Source organism: Bos indicus, chromosome 17 (assembly GCF_029378745.1).
Source record: "Bos indicus isolate NIAB-ARS_2022 breed Sahiwal x Tharparkar chromosome 17, NIAB-ARS_B.indTharparkar_mat_pri_1.0, whole genome shotgun sequence".
Classification (NCBI taxonomy): domain Eukaryota; kingdom Metazoa; phylum Chordata; class Mammalia; order Artiodactyla; family Bovidae; genus Bos; species Bos indicus.
In genome coordinates, this window is record NC_091776.1 from 61,102,873 (window position 1) to 61,120,250 (window position 17,378).

The 17,378-nt window shown below is 46.6% G+C and overlaps 1 protein-coding gene and 1 long non-coding RNA gene across 2 annotated transcripts in view; one reads left to right on the forward strand and one right to left on the reverse strand.

Moving 5' to 3' along the window:
* The window catches only part of PLBD2 (phospholipase B domain containing 2), a 22,343-nt gene extending 15,295 nt beyond the window's left edge, over window positions 1–7,048 (reverse strand). The window contains exon 1 of the mRNA XM_019977804.2: window positions 6,715–7,048. Within this exon, the coding sequence (XP_019833363.2) occupies window positions 6,715–7,004 (290 nt within the window). The 5' untranslated portion in view covers window positions 7,005–7,048. The remainder of the gene's footprint in view (window positions 1–6,714) is intronic.
* Window positions 6,070–13,801, forward strand: LOC139176749 (uncharacterized). Its single transcript, XR_011561190.1, has 2 exons — window positions 6,070–6,388; window positions 7,694–13,801. It is a non-coding gene; the product is annotated as an uncharacterized lncRNA (long non-coding RNA).
* The last annotated feature ends 3,577 nt before the right edge of the window (window positions 13,802–17,378 follow it).

The following is a 17,378-nucleotide window of genomic DNA, read 5'->3' on the forward strand; positions in this document are numbered from 1 at the left end:
TAAGTAGGAGCTTGCAGGAAGAAGGGGGTCAGAGGGAGGAGAGGGAAAGTAAAAGAAAGAAGGGCAAGCTCTGAAAGTTCCAAAGCAAAGAAATTGAGCCACAAGATAAAAAGGAGCTGTGGGGACGTGTTATGGGGCCCCGACAGTGGACAACAACTCCCAGTGCTAGGCACATCACATGTTTACCTCTCTCTCTAAGTTCTTCCAACATGTACAGATGTGGGACCCGAGGCTCAGAGAGGTGAAGCCACTTGCCCGAAGTCACACAGCAAGTAAGTGAAGGAGCTGAGACTAGCACTGCAGAGCATGTGCTCTGAGCCTCTAACTTAACTGAGTTTTGTGGGCAACTGTTTAGTCCTTAAAGGTGAAGGGATTAGTTCTTACCAAAGGAATACGAGAGCCATGGACTTCCAGGTAATGACTCACACAGAATCACAGATAAGGACAGGAAAACGCAAGAGCCTAGAATAAAGGTCTTAAATTTTAAGGAAAGCAGAAGACAAAGAGAGCCTGGGCTCTCTCAGGCTGACTTTGAATCCCCAGGTCTGTCTGTTACTGACTGTGTACCTTTGGGCAAATTGCCCTCTCTGGGCCTCAGTTTTCTCATCTACAAAATGGGCAAGGTGACTCCCACTTCAGAGGGTTGCCATGGCAGGTGCCAGAAGAGGACTCACGTTTTACAGCCACTAAATACATGTCTTATCACGAATCTGAGAGGGGAGGTTTGGAGTGATCCAGTAGATTTGGTGGATTTCAAACAGGGCTCAGTATGTACACTCACTTATGACCAAAAAAAAAAAAAATCACAAGGAATCAAGAGAAAATGTATACAAATTACCTAAAACCAAAAAAGAAGCTGTTCAGATGCTAAGCCTTGGTGATAACTGAAAGGTCAGTGGCCTTCCTCCAGACAGCCCTCCTTAAAAGCTCTCTGGCGGGGAGCAGGCTCAGTTAGGGCCATGGTGCTGAGTCCATGGACTCAGGCAGTGGCTGAGAACTCACCCTGCGACCCGGACTCTCACAGCCCTTATGGAGCCGTAGGAGGGTCCTTGTTCACAGCAACCTTTTTTTTTCCTGGCTGTACTGCTTGGCTTGCAGGATCTTAGTTCCCCAATCAGGGATAGAACCCGTGCCCCCTGCAGTAGAAGCTCAGAGTCTTAATCACTGGACCGCCAGGGAAATCCCTGGCATTTCTGAGTAGAGCTGGAGAAACCTGGACCCTCTCGAAATATCTGGTGTTAGGGGCCTAACACAATAACCTACACATAGACACTGTGGGCGTAGAGAACCTCATGGCAGGCTGCCATGGGTAAGGAGGTGTCAGACACTAGGTTTTTTCTTTTTTTCCTCCAAAAAATAACAAACAGGATTAGAGAAGGACAAATGGTAGATTCAGGATTGCCTCACGTTCAAAAGCATCACACACACACAGAGACACACACCAGTACACATACACATGTATATATATATATATATGTTTAGGCCTGTTAGGCACAGAAAATTCTGGAAGAAAGAACTACAGTGGCTTTATATATGAAAAGAAAGAATGGGGGCACGGTTTATCTTCCACATCCCATCTTACCTTTCTAAACTGCTAGAATTTTTTTTACCATCAATAGTTAAGTGTGTGCTCAGTCATGTCCGACTTTTTGCAACCCCATGGACTCTAGTCCACCAGACACCTCTCTCCATAGGATTTTACAGGCAATACTGGAGTGGGTTGCCATTTCCTTCTCCAGGGGATCTTCCTAACCCATGGATCAAACCCACATCTCTTGTATCTCCTGCATTGGCAGGTGAATTCCTTACAACTAGCGCTACCTTGGAAGCCCAGAACAATTAAGTACTATTAACTATTAACCTAATAATTAAGTACAAAAATATAAAAGAATGCAGCGTGACTCTTTCAAGCTGGATGAAAAGGAAAAGAATGAGTGGACAGGAATAATCCACTCCGAGCCAGGCCACGGTACTGTAAATAAGGAATGAGTCAAGACAGTGCCCTGTTCAAGACAGTGCCTCCTGCTTTCCTCCCTGGGCTGCCTTATTCCAAAGGGCAACCGGGGTGATTCCATTTGGATGGTGAAGTTTATTTACTTCACCGGAGTCCCCAAAAATCTGGTCAGGTGGGTTTCAGCCTATCTTTCCAGAACATCTTGGAAAGACCTTGGAAGGGATTTTAGTGCTAAAGCCCCTGCGGCTGCTCTCTGAGGATCCTTCTGTTGCTTCAGGCCCTAAGCCCTTATCAAATGATTCTTTTCCAGAACCTTGCAAGGCTGTCACCATTCTCACCACTAAAGTCAGTCAGCAGCTGCTGATCACCTGTAGTAAGTGTCCGGATAGAGATCTGAACCTAGATCTCTCTGATGTTAAACCTGAAACCTTGCTGCAAACCAAACCTTCGTACTTTTTCAGCCTCAGTTTTCTCATCTGTAAAATGGGAAGGTTTTGGACATCAGCAAATGACTTCTGGAATCCCTCACTGCCATGCTGGCTGACAAGTTTGAGATACTATCCCAGTTCCTGGACAAAAAAACAACAACAATAACAACAAAAAACAAACTACTGAGAAGAGAGTGTTTCTAAAGAAAAATGTTCCCATTAGACTATTCTTGATTCAGAGATCATGGCCTTCCTGCTTGTTTGGTTCTAAAATAGCTGATCGCTTTAGAAGATGAATAGGGAAGAGATCGATAAATATTGTTCTGGTTTGTTTCTAATGCACTTGCTTGACAAAAAAAAAAAAAAAAAAGTCAGCTGCACTGAATCTATTTCCTCAATATTTTTTTTTTTTTCTGGAAAGTCTATGGCCCACACTGTGATTTTATGTCAGGGGCAACAAATACGTCTGAGATGACTCCAGGGTTTAATGAAGAGGCCACGTTTGAGAAGAAAAAGCCAGACCATTCTTGTGAAATGAGCATGTGTGCATGCTCAATTGCCCAGTCGTGTCTGACTCTTCTGCAGCCCCATGGACTGTACCCCACCAGGCTCTTCTGTCCATGATTTCCCAGGCAAGAATACTGGAGTGGGTTGTCATTTCCTTCTCCAGGGGATCTTCCCAACCCAGGGATCAAACCCATGTCTCCTGCATTGGCAGGTGGATTCTTTACCACTGAACTACCAGGGAAGCCCGTGACATGAGCAGGTCACAAATCTCCCTTCCCCATCACTGCCGTTTCAGCGTATAGCGTGCCCTGGACATCTTCTACTATGTGGGATGTACTACCTTATCTGTGGCTATCATTCCTTTTCCATTTATGATGGTGTGTGAAGAAGGCTGAGCGCCGAAGAATTGATGCTTTTGAACTGTGGTGTTGGAGAAGACTCTTGAGAGCCCCTTGGACTGCAAGGAGATCCAACCAGTCCATTCTGAAGGAGATCAGCCCTGGGATTTCTCTGGAGGGAATGATGCTAAAGCTGAAAGTCCAGTACTTTGGCCACCTCATGCGAAAAGTTGACTCACTGGAAAAGACTCTGATGCTGGGAGGGATTGGGGGCAGGAGGAGAAGGGGATGACAGAGGATGAGATGCCTGGATGGCATCACTGACTCGATGGACGTGAGTCTGAGTGAACTCCGGGAGTTAGTCATGGACAGGGAGGCCTGGTATGCTGTGATTCATGGGGTCGCAAAGAGTCAGACATGACTGAGCAACTGAACTGAACTGAACTGAAGTTGATCTTTTGTGACTTTTCAAAGAAACACTTGGATAACAAATAAGAACCTGCTGTAGAGCACAAGGAACTCTATTCAATACTTTTTAAAGGCCCATATGGGAAAAGAATCTTAAGGAAAAAAAGAGTGGATATATGAATACATATAATGGATTCAATTTGCTATATACTTAAAACTAGCACAACATTGTAAATCAACTATACTTCAATAAAAATTTTTTTAAAAGAGTTGAGTGATAATTAGCCATTTTACTGGGCTGTGTTTCTGCTTGTTGGGTGGTAGATTTGGGTTGTTTCCCAGCTTCCTATTAGGTTAATTCCCTCTTATTGGTATTTACTTCCTCTCTCAACTTGAAGGCAATTTAGATCAAATAGCTGGTTGGGGGGGGATCAGGTCAGAGAAGGTAAGGTTGAAGGGGTCAGCCTCCCCAGGACCAAGGCCAGAGCCAGGCTGGGGCAGGCGCTGCCTCTGGGGGCATCTCTGATCCGCCAAGTGTCAAGTCCTAAATGTTTCAGGCTTCATGGGGAGTGTCAGTCCAGTCAGCTATGGCACAACTGAAAGAGGAGAGATTATAGGTGAAGGGACCATGTAAGTTATCCTGAAAATTCCAGATCTGGTGAAAACTCAGGGACAGAAAGAAAGGAAAGATATCAATTCTAGGCGAACAGAAGAGTCAAATCATGATTTCCACTCTCCAAAAACTGAGACAAGTCAGTCGACCCCAGATCAGAGGTTCAGGTGCTTAGTAAAGAGGATCCCCCAGATGTCTTTCTTTCATCTCACTTTCACACTCTCAAGAGAGTATCTTCGGGAGGAATTCCCTGGTGGTCAAGTGGTTAAGATTCAGTGCTTTCATTTCCATAGCCTGGGTTCAATTCTTGGTCCAGAAACTGAGATCCTACAAGCTGCAGAGCACAGCCAAAAAAAATTAAAAAAAGAGGGTGTCTGAGGGCTTCAGTTTTCCAGCTTATAAAATGGGGGCTTCCCATGCAATTTTCCCTCCATCATAGTCCCAAATGCTGTCAGACCCAGAAGGAAAGGGGCAGAGTGGACAGAAAAGATGCTGGAACAGTGAAGTGAGAACAAGGAGTGTAGAAGAGACCAGGGTTCTCTTTCATCCACTCCTTCCTTTAGTAAATAAACAGAGGTATTCTGTGATCCCCCTGAATTTTCCTTCGAACACCACCTTCAAGGGAGGAAACAGGCTCAGACAGGTGAAGTGATTTGCCCAAGTCACACAGCACCAGAGCTGAGCCTGGAAGAACTTTCCATCCAGCACAATCATGGGAGCCCTCTCCCCACTTTTCTGTTTTCCATAATTGACAGCAACACAGCCCAGTGGGGAACTGCTGGAGCCAAAGCCCCTCTCCCATGCTGAGCCTTACCTCTGTGCCTCCTCCCAGCTGATATCCAGGCAAAGACTGTCATTCTCTCTTAGCTCTGCTGCTGCTAAGTCACTTCTGCTGCTGCTGCTGCTGCTAAGTCACTTCAGTCGTGTCTGACTCTGTGCGACCCCATAGACGGCAGCCCGCCAGGCTCCCCTGTCCCTAGGATTCTCCAGGCAAGAACACTGGAGTGGGTTGCCATTTCCTTCTCCAATGCATGAAAGTGAAAAGTGAAAGTGAAGTCGCTCAGTCATGTCCGACCCTTTGCGACCCCATGCACTGCAGCCCACCAGGCTCCTCCGTCCATGGGATTTTCCAGGCAAGAGTACTGGAGTGGGGTGCCAGTGCCTTCTCCGTTAGCTCTGCTAAGCAGGGCCAAAATATATGAGTCAGCAGAGACTGGGTCACCAGGTTCTAGAGTCATATCTCACAGAGTTCTGGTTTCTTTGTAGATGCCAGCCTACCCTGTGGCTTCCTCTCCCTGGGAGCCCTCCCAGATTAGCCCCACTCAGCTCCTGTGTCTGCAGTAAATCCTCTTCCCACGATCTCAGGTCTATCTGTCTAACACCCTCCCAAGTGCCATAAAGCCCCAGAACTGGGGTGTCCTCAGTGTCCTGTGTCTCCCCAACACCTGCAGGAATGAATGCATGCCAGCAAACTGGATGAGTCCAGGATGGGATAGTGTGGGCAGGGCCTAGGGGACACATAGGGTTCCCTAAGACCTCCAACAGCCTGGGGCCTGGGCTTGGGCCTTGCTGACAAGCCTATGAGGCAGATGTTCCCCACTTCCAGGATTTTCCCTCCTCACAGTTTCCCCCACTGAATGGGGGCCCCCTCAACTCTGTGTCCCCATGGCCAAGCACACCAGGTGAGTGAATGAATGAATGAATGGGCACAGGCCCTGGTACAAGGCCTGAGAAAGGCACCGCCCAACTTCCCAGGCAGAGCATATCCTCAAATTCCAAGCCACAAGATGGGGAAATGAGAGCCCAGACAGAGGAGTTAGGTCAGAGCCAGACATCAGAATGACAGCCCAGACCCCAGTGACAAGGACAGTGATGGTGACTGCCAAAGACGGAGTCCTTGGCTCCACACTAAGCATCTGGACAAGCGACTTTCCCCTGGACCAGGAGAGAGGAGGGAAGCGGGGAGCAGAAGCCAAGCAAGGATACCATCTGGGTCTTTGTGAATTTGGGGACTCTCTGTTTTCAGACTGGCCTAGAATCCAAGCTCAGTCCTGCTGCTCTGGTTCCAGAAAGGAGGCAGGTGGAGCTGGCACCCACAGGGTAATCTACAAACAAGGAAATGAGAATTTCTCCTGGAGAGGTACTACTATCCCTCCGGTCCCTGGGAGTGAGACGGGGGTTGGAGGAGGAAAGTGCTGGCCTATGTGGGGATTACTGTGTCGCCAGGGAAACAGAGGTCCTCTCATCCCTGGCTGAAGGCAAAGGACTGGCCCCTGTGAGCTGAGGGAGGCTGCATTGGCCCCACCCAACCACGGCGCTGCAGCCTCAGAGGAGGGAAACTGACCCGCAGGGAGACAGGATGGGACTCGGTCACCGGCAGGAGGCCGGTCCTAGGGGCCGGCGAGGCCCGGCGCCCACGCAACTCCCTCCCCCGGCCGACCCGCGCGAGATCCGGCCAACCCTTACCCGGTCTCGCGGATGGCGTTGGTAAGGTTGGCCCAGGCTACGGCGTCAGGGTGGCGGCCATCCACCAGGCGCAGCTGGCCCGTCTCGGGGTCCAGGAGCAGCGAGCGACAGCGGGAGGCGGGCGGAACCGGCATCCCCCGTCCCCGTTGGCCCCTCGGGGTCGGGATCGCGCCGGTCAGGCCGCTCAGGAACAGCCCGACCAGCAGGGCCAGCACCAGGGCCAGCGCCAGCGCCCGCGTCACTGCCCGGGCCAGGCGGCCGCCCGGGGAGCCATACATAGGGGCCACCATGACGGCGCGGAGCTGGGCGCCGCACCGGCTCACGTGACAGCACTCCTCTGCGGAGGGCGGGGCCTGGGCAAGCTGGAGCGGGCTGGATACGGCAGGAGGCGGGGCTTGGGACAAGCCTTTCCGGGTGGGCGGTGCTCTGGGGGGCGGGACGTGAAAGGCGGGGCCATCTTAAAGGGGCCAGGCACCCTCCTTTGCCTACTCAAACCTTGCCATAGCACTCTTCCTCCCAACTTTTGTTTTCTTTTTCTGAGATTGAGGGATCTTAGTTCCCCAACCAGGGATAGAATGCAGGCCCTCGGCAGTGAGAGCACGGAGCCCTAACCACTGGACCACCAGGGAATTCCTCGAACTTTTTATTTTTCAAAATTTTGAACCTCAAGAAAAGTTGCAAGAATAGTGAAGTAAATACTCATATGCCTGCCATCAATTGCTAACATTTTGTCACATTTTATTAATTTTCTCTAATATATATTAAAAATATAATATATTATTATTATAATTAAATACATATATTTGCTTAACAATTTGCAGGTTAACTGAAGACATCGTGACCGATCAACCCTAAAAACTACAGATGATCATATAAGAGAAAAGATATCATCCTTCATAACCACAATACCATTATAACATTCAGGAAATTTACCATTTGCTAACGCTAGTGAAGTAATGCTCAATATTCTCCAAACCAGGCTTCAGCAGTACATGAACTGTGAACTTCCAGATGTTCAACCCGGTTTTAGAAAAGGCAGAGGAACCAGAGATCAAATTGCCAACCTCCACTGGATCATCGAAAAAGCAAGAGAGTTCCAGAAAAACATCTATCTCTGCTTTATTGACTATGCCAAAGCCTTTGACTGTTTGGATCACAATAAACTGTGGAAAATTCTGAAAGAGATGGGAATACCAGACCACCTGACCTGCCTCTTGAGAAACCTATAAGCAGGTCAGGAAGCAACAGTTCGAACTGGACATGGAACAACAGACTGGTTCCAAATAGGAAAAGGAGTACATCAAGGCTGTATATTGTCACCCTGCTTCTTTAACTTACATGCAGAGTACATCATGAGAAATCCTGGGCTGGAAGAAGCACAAGCTGGAGTCAAGATTGCCGGGAGAAATATCAATCACCTCAGATTGCAAATGACACCACCCTTATGGCAGAAAGTGAAGAGGAACTAAAAAGCCTCTTGATGAAAGTGAAAGAGGAGAATGAAAAAGTTGGCTTAAAGCTCAACATTCAGAAAACTAAGACATGGCATCAGGTCCCATCACTTCATGGGAAATAGATGGGGAAACAGTGGAAACAGTGTCAGAGTTTATTTTGGGGGGCTCCAAAATCACTGCAGATGCTGATTGCAGCCATGAAATTAGAAGACACTTACTCCTTGGAAGGAAAGTTATGACCAACCTAGATAGTATATTGAAAAGCAGAGATATTACTTTGCCAACCAAGGTCTGTCTAGTCAAGGCTACGGTTTTTCCAGTGGTCAGGTATGGATGTGAGAGTTGGACTATAAAGAAAGCTGAGCACTGAAGAATTGATGCTTTTGAACTGTGGTGTTGGAGAAGACTCTTCAGAGTCCCTTGGACTGCAAGGAGATCCAACCTGTCCATTCTAAAGGACATCAGTCCTGAGTGTTCATTGGAAGGACTGATGCTGAAGCTGGTCCAATACTTTGGCCACCTCATGCAAAAAGTTGACTCATTGGAAAAGACCCTGATGCTGGGAGGGATTGGCAGTAGGAGGACAAGGGAACAACAGAGGATGAGATGGCTGGATGGCATCACTGACTCTATGGACATGAGTTTGAGTGAACTCCGGGAGTTGGTGATGGACAGAGAGGCCTGGCATGCTGTGATACATGGGGTCACAAAGAGTCGGACACTGAGCGACTGAACTGAATGGAACTGAACTGAATGATAGTCTAATACAGGGTCTTTATTCAAATTTTACCAGTTGTCTCCAAAATACTTCCTTTGTCTTTTTTTACTTTTGACCCAATGTCCACTCCTCACACAATACACAAGAATAAAGTCCTAAATGATGAGCATCTAAATGTAAAAAATGAAATTGTAATTACCAGTAGGTGACTGCATCCTCAGTTGCTTCAGTCAGTCAGAGTCTTTGAGACCCTATGGACTGTAGCCCGCCAGGCTCCTCTGTCCATGGGATTCTCCAGGCAAGAATACTGGAGAGGGTTTCCATGCCCTCATCCAATCCAAACCACATCTCCTGCATTGCAGGTGGATTCTTTACCGCTGAGCCACCACCAGGGAAGTGTACAAGTATATGGGTGAATTCCTCCATAACTTGTGTGTGGAGTAAAGATCTCTAACTACGATTCAAAATCCAGATGCAACAAGAGATTAGTACAGAGCCTTCTCTGGCCGTCCAGTGGTTAAGGCTCCATGCTTCCAATACAGGGGACACAGGTTCCATTCCTGGTTGGGGAAATAGGATTCTACATGCCAAAAACTAGGATCCCACAGGCCACAGTGCTGCCAAAAAGTTTTAATTTTTTAATTAAAAAAAAAGATTAGTAAATTTGACTACATAAAATTTTCTTTAGCTTTTACATGTGAAATATACCATAAGTGAAATCAGAAGACCACTGACAAACTAGGAGAAAATTTTACAACACACATAATGGATAAAGGAGTATTCTCACTAACAAATGAGTGACTCTCTAAATTTAATGGGGAAATGTGGAAACCAGAGAGAAAAATGGACAAAAAACTATGAACAGATGATTCATGAAAAAAGGTGTTAAAGTAATCTTTCAACATGGAAAATCCCTACTTCATTTACCATAAGAGAGAAAGACAGTGATGAGAAAAGGGAACTAGATTGGTGGCTGGAGCACCTGCTGGAGACAGGCCTGGATTTGTGGGAGATGTAGTTTGTGAGGGTTGGAAAGGATGTTGAGAGAGATGAAGTACCTTGTCTCTTTCAATCCTCAAAACTGCCCTCTGGAGACTTCCCTGGTGGTCCAGTGGTTAAGAATCCCCCTGTCAATGCAGGGGACACAGGTTTGATCCCCGATCTGGGAACTAAGATCCCACACGCAATGGGGCAGCTAAGCCTTCGTTCTGCAACTACTGAGCCTGTGCCCTAGAGCCTGTGCTTCACAACAGGAGAACCACTGCAATGAGAAGCCTGCAACAAGGGAGCCTGACTCGCCACAACTGGAGAAAACCTGTGTGCACCAATGAGGACCCGGCACAGCCAAAAATGAAGGAAGAGATAAAATAATTTTTAACAATTGCCCTCTGGTTTGAGTACTAGCAGAAGATATCGAGAAGAGGTGGCAAGAATACACAACGAACTACACACAAAAGATCTTAATGACCCAGATAACCTCGATGGTGTGTTCACTCACCTAGAGCCAGACATCCTGGAGTGCGAAGTCAAGTGGGCCTTAGAAAGCATCACTACGAACAAAGCTAGTGGAGGTGATGGAATTCCAGTTAAGCTATTTCAAATCCTAAAAGATGATGCTGTGAAATTGCTGCACTCAATATGCCAGCAAATCTGGAAAACTCAGCAGTCAGTGGCCACGGGACTGGAAAAGGTCAGTTTTCATTCCAATCCCAAAGAAAGGCAATGGCAAAGAATGTTCAAACTATTGCACAATTGCACTCATCTCACACGCTAGCAAAGTAATGCTCAAAATTCTCCAAGCTAGGCTTCAACAGTACATGAACAGAGAACTTCCAGATGTTCAAGCTGAATTTAGAAAAGGCAGAGCAACCAGAGATCAAATTGCCAACATCCATTCGATCATAGAAAGAGCAAGAGAATTACAGAAAAACTTCTGCTTTATTGACTATGCCAAAGCCTTTGACTGTGTGGATCACCAACTGTGGAAAATTCTTCAAGAGATGAGAATACCAGACCACCTTACCTGCCTCCTGAGAAACCTGTATGCAGGTCAAGAAGCAACAGTTAGAACTGGACATGGAACAATGGACTGGTTCCAAATAGGGAAAGGAGTACATCAAGGCTGTATATTGTCACCCCGCTTATTTAACTTATATGCAGAGTACATCATGCAAAATGCTGGGCTGGAGGATACACAAGCTGGAATCAAGATTGCCGGGAGAAATATCATCAGTCTCAGATATGTGGATGACACCACCCGTATGGCAGAAAGCAAAGAGGAACTAAAGAGCCTCTTGATGAAAGTGAAAAATGAGAGTGGAAAAGTTGACTTAAAACTCAACATTCAGAAAACTAAGATCACGGCATGCAGTCCCAGCACTTTATGGCAAATAGATGAGGAAAAAATGGAAACAGTGACATACTTTATTTTCTTGGGCTCCAAAATCGCTGCAGATGGTGACTGCAGCCATGAAATTAAAAGACACTTGCTTTTTGGAAGAAAAGCTATGTCAAACCTAGACAGCATATTAAAAATTAGAGACATTACTTTGCCAACAAAGGTCCATCTAGTCAAAGCTATGGTTTTTCCAGTACTCATGTATGGATGTGAGAGTTGGATTATAAAGAAGGCTGAGTGCCAAAGAATTGATGCTTTTGAACTGTGGTGTTGGAAAAGACTCTTGACAGTCCTTTGGACTGCAAGAAGATCAAAGCAGTCAATCCTAAAGGAAATAAGTCCTGAATATTCATTGGAAGGACTGATGCTGAAGCTGATGCTCCAATACTTTGGCCACCTGATGCAAAGAGCTGACTCATTGGAAAAGACCCTGATACTGGGAAAGATTGAAGTCAGGAGGAGAAAGGGATAACAGAGATTGAGTTGGTTGGATGGCATCATCGACTCATTGGACATGAGTTTGAGCAAGAACTGGGAGATGGTGAAGGACAGGGAAGCTGGCATGCTACAGTCCATGGGGTCACAAAGAGTCAGACAAGACTGAGCGACCGAACAACAACAATCCCCACTTTACAAATAAGGGAATTGAGGCCCAGTGAAGTCATATCCCAAGGGCCTGCAGCAAGTAAGTGGGCTAGTAGGATTCTACCCTGGGCTTCTCTGCCTCCAAATTCTAAGCATTTGACTCCTTAACTATGTGGATTCCTGTAAACCCAGCTTTGGGAGCTAGTAAATCACTGCGGATCTCAGCTTGCATGGAGAAAGGGTTCAAATGGCCACAGGTCATCAAAAACAAAAAGATTTTCCTTGAGTGATAAGAATATAGATCCTGCATGCCACAATTAAAGATCCTTTGTGCTGCAACAAAAGACTAAGCACAATCAAATAAAATAAAAAAAAATTTTAAGACAAAAAAGCAAGCTAATATGTTCTAAAGTTATTATAAACCAGACATTGTTCTAAGAACTCAAGTTTCATTAGATCATTTAATCCTCATACTGTGTATCCAGGGGACAGGTATCTATATCATCATTCCCATTTTACAGATGAGAAAACAGAGCCACAAAAAAGAAAAGTAACTTGCCGGAACATTGCACCACTTGGAAAAGCTGAAGCTAGGATTTAAACTCAGACAGCCAGACCCTGGGTCCCACGTGTTCGTTCCTTATCTAAAAAATGGCAAATGCAAAATGCTGCCACTGATGTGCAAGCCACAAACAGGATCCGTCAGTGACTACAGCCACGGTGAACTGCTGAGGAGAAGGACAAAGAAGCAACACAGGGGCTCAGAAGGTCTCAGTCACTCCCAGGCTGGTAACTACAAAAGGCTGAATAACATCCTCCCAAAGATGTCCACATCCTGATCCCCATGACTGACAAATACGTTACAACACACGGCAAAAAGAACTTTGCATATGTGATTTTTTAAACATAATATTACTCATTTATTTCCTTTATTTTTGGTTGTGCTGGGTCTCTGTTGCTTTGCCGGCTTTTCTCTAGTTGCAGCGAGTGGGAGCTGCTCTCCAGCTGCGGTTCGAGGCTTCTCACTGCAACGGCTTCTCTTGTTGCTGAGCACAAGTTCTAGGGTGGGTGGGCTTCAGTAGCTGCAGCATGTGGTCTCAATACTTGTACTCATGGGCTTAGTTGCTCCAAGGCTGGGGGAGTCTTCCTGGATCAGGGCTCAAACCCCTGTCTCCCACATTGGCAGGCAGATTCTTTACCACTGAGCCACCAGGAAAACCCTGCAGATGTGATTTTTATGTATGTATGTATGTGGTTTCTCCAGGTCTTAGTTGCAGCACTCAGGATGTTCAAACTTCATCGCAGCATGTGGGATCTTTTTTTTTTTTTAGTTGCAGCATGAGGGGTCTAGTTCCCTGACCAGAGACTGAACCCAAGCCCCCTGCACTGGGAGCTCAGAGTCATAGCCACGGACCACCAGGGGATTCACTGCAGATGTGATTCAGGATCTTGACATGGGAGATTGTCCTGGATTATATAGATGGCGGGACCAACGTAATCGCAAGCATTTTTAGAGGAGGGAGGCAGGAGTTAGAGTGAGGAAAGATGTGTGATTGGAGGATGCTACGCTGCTGGCTTTGAGGATGGAGGAGGGGGCCACAAGCCAAGGAGTGCAGCTGGCCTTTAGAAGCTGGAAAAGCAAAGTAACAGACTCTCTCTCTCGAAGCCTCCAGAAAGAACGTGGACCTGCTGACACCTTGACTTTTCGATTTCTGACCTCCAGCGTTGTAAAAATGTGTGTTGTTTAAAGCCAGTAAGTTCGTTACGGCAGCAATGGGGAATGCACAGAAGTGGCCTTGGGCAAAGCCTTTTGAGTTTCTGGGCATCCAGAGCCTCATCCTCGTAATGGGAAGAATGAAATCTGTCTCCCTTACCCGTGGGGTACTTAAACAAGACAATAAACGTGAAAAGTCTTGGCAAGTGTCCTATAAATGAGGACTGAATTTTCAAACCCATTTCAGCATACCCTTGACCTCTCTTTCTGGTTTTTAGCTTTTTGGAGAGCCCCTCCTCCTCCTTCTTCCTTCCACCTCCATCCTTGCTGGGGAGATCTCCACGGTCTCCCCCTGCAGACTCAGCTTCAAGAACAGCAGATGATAGTCAGAGTGTCAGAGGGCTGCCCACAGCCCAGGCTGGGAGGCCATGGGACAGAACCAGATTGTCGCATTAGAGAGGACAATGGCTGGTGGTGGCTACTTTCTCCTCTGCAACTAGGCTGCTCTGTCTACCTGACTAGCAGGGTCTCCCAGAAAGCCTATTAAGTGTCCAGGGTACTGGGCAAGCCAAGAACACTAAGCCTGCAACGGAGACCCAAGCCTGCTTCTTCCTACACATTCAAAGAACCCACCTGCAATGCAGATGTGGAGACTCGGGCTCGATCCTTGGGTCAGGAAGATCCCCTGGAGGAGGAAATAGCAGCCCACTCCAGTACTCTTGCCTGGAAAAGTCCATGGACAGAGGAGCCTGACAGGCTACAGTCCATGAGGTCGCAAAGAGTTGGACTTGACATGACATGAGTGACTGAGCATGCACCCACAGGGGTCTCTTGCCTCTACCACTGGTTCACTCCTTAGCATTTAGGGAGCATCAAGTATACACTGACTCGATGGACATGAATTTGAGCAGGCTCTGGGAGTTGGTGATGGACAGGGAAGCCTGGCGTGCTGCAGTCCATGGGTCACAAGGAGTTGGACACGACTGAGCGACTGAACTGGACTGACTGGAGTGCCCGCCAGTGCTGTTGGTTGCCTGCTAGTAGTCATTCCTCCATTTTTCTTTGCTTCCCAAAACCACCCAATGCACCATCCCAGGGGATGAGTCCTGATTGGTCTAAGCCAACCCTGGCATCCTGCTTCCCCTTGAGAATGATTGATCTCGAGGTGTGGGCATGTGACCTCATGCATACGGGCTAAGCTGCTTCAGTCATGTACGATTCTGTGCGACCCTGTGGACTGCAGCCCTCCAGGCTCCTCAGTCCATGGGATTCTCCAGACAAGAATACTGGAGTGGGTAGCCATGCCCTCCTCCAGGGGACCTTCCCAACCCAGGAATCGAATCGGAGTCTCTTACTTCTACTTGCATTGGCAGGCAGGTTCTTTACCATTAGCACCACCTGGACTAATGTGATCTCGTTCTGGCTAATTAAACATTAGCCAGAAAAGTCTACTAAGGGACTCTGGGAAGACTGGCTTCCAGTCTATTCCCAGACTGTCTATTAAGAGAGAGATGGCCAAGGAAAATCCTTTTTAAATCTTCTTTGCTCTAGACACTGCTCTGGACACTGTTGTCTGAGATTGTGACTGACTCCTGGAGCTTCAGCAGCTGTCTTGTAGCCTTGAAGCGATACTGTGCTGTGTGCTGTGCTTAGTCACTCAGTCGTGTCCAACTCTTTGTGATTACTAAGGCTGAAATACCAACACATCTAGGTTGGAAAAGCAGAAAGATGAAAGTACCTTGGTAACTGGGATGGTAATAGTAATTTTTTGTGTTCTCTTGGCTAGGTTGGAAAAGGAAATGGCAACCCACTCCAGTGTTCTTGCCTGGAGAATCCCAGGGATGGTGGAGCCTGATGGGCTGCCATCTATGGGGTCACACAGAGTCGGACATGACTGAAGTGACTTAGCAGCAGCAGCTTGGCTAGGTTATAATGCCCAGATGTTTGGTTATACACCAGTCAAGATGTTGCTGTGAAAGTATTTTTAGATGTGATTAGCATTTAAATCAGTAGACTTTGAGTGAAGTAGATTACTTTCCATAGTAGGGTTCAGTTCAGTTCAGTTCAGTTCAGTCGCTCAGTCGTGTCAGACTCTTTGTGACCCCATGAACCACAGCACACCAGGCCTCCCTGTCCATCACCAACTCCCGGAGTCCACCCAAACCCATGTCCATTGTGTCGGTGATGGCATCCAACCATCTCATCCTCTGTCGTCCCCTTCTCCTCCTGCCCTCAATCTTTCCCAGCACCAGGGTCTTTCCCAATGAGTCAGCTCTTCACATCAGGTGGCCAAAGTATTGGAGTTTCAGCTTCAACATCAGTCCTTCCAATGAATACCCAGGACTGATCTCCTTTAGGATAGACTGGTTGGATCTCCTTGCAGTCCAAGGGACTCTCAAGAGTCTTCTCCAACACCACAGTTCAAAAGCATCCGTTCTTCAGCGCTCAGCTTTCTTTATAGTCCAACTCTCAATATCCATACATGACCACTGGACTTGACTAGATGGACCTTTGTTGGCAAAGTAATGTCTCTGCTTTTGAATATGCTGTCTAGGTTGGTCATAACTTTCCTTCAAAGGAGTAAGCGTCTTTTAATTTCATGGCTGCAGTCAGCATCTGCAGTGATTTTGGAGCCCCCCAAAATAAAGTGTGACACTGTTTCCACTGTTTCCCCATCTATTTCCCATGAAGTGATGTGCCCAGGTGCCATGATCTTAGTTTTCTGAATGTTGAGCTTTAAGCCAACTTTTTCACTCTCCTCTTTCACTTTCATCAAGAGGCTCTTTAGTTCTTCTTCACTTTCTGCCATAAGGGTGGTGTCATCTGCATATCTGAGGTTATTGATATTTCTCCCGGCAATCTTGATTCCAGCTTGTGCTTCTTCCAGCCCAGCGTTTCTCATGATGTACTCTGCATATAAGTTAAATAAGCAGGGTGACAATATACAGCCTTGAAGTACTCCTTTTCCTATTTGGAACCAGTCTGTTGTTTCATGTCCAGTTCGAACTGTTGCTTCCTAAACTGCATATAAGTTTCTCAAGAGGCAGGTCAGGTGGTCTGGTATTCCCATCTCTTTCAGAATTTTCCACAGTTTATTGTGATTCAAACAGTCAAAGGTGTTGGCATAGTCAATACAGCAGAAATAGATGTTTTTATGGAACTCTCTTGCTTTTTTTGATGATCCAGTGGAGGTTGGCAATTTGATCTCTGGTTCCTCTGCCTTTTCTAAAACCAGGTCGAACATCTGGAAGTTCACGGTTCACATATTGCTGAAGCCTGGCTTGGAGAATTTTGAGCATTACTTTGCTAGTGTGTGAGATGAGTGCAATTGTGCAGTAGTTTGAGCATTCTTTGGCATTGCCTTTCTTTGGGATTGGAATGAAAACTGACCTTTTCCAGTCCTGTGGCCACTACTGAGTTTTCCAAATGTGCTGGCATATTGAGTGCAGCATTTTCACAGCATCATCTTTTAGGATTTGAAATAGCTTAACTGGAATTCCATCACCTCCACTAGCTTTGTTCGTAGTGATGCTTTCTAAGGCTCACTTGACTTCACATTCCAGGATGTCTGGCTCTAGGTGAGTGATCACACCATCGTGATTATCTGGGTCATGAAGATCTATTTTGTACAGTTCTTCTGTGTATTCTTGCCACCTCTTCTTAATAGCTTCTGCTTCTGTTAGGTCCATACCATTTCTGTCCTTTATTAAGCCCATCTTTGCATAAAGTGTTCCCTTGGTATCTCTAATTTTCTTGAAGAGATCTCTAGTCTTTCCCATTCTATTGTTTTCCTCT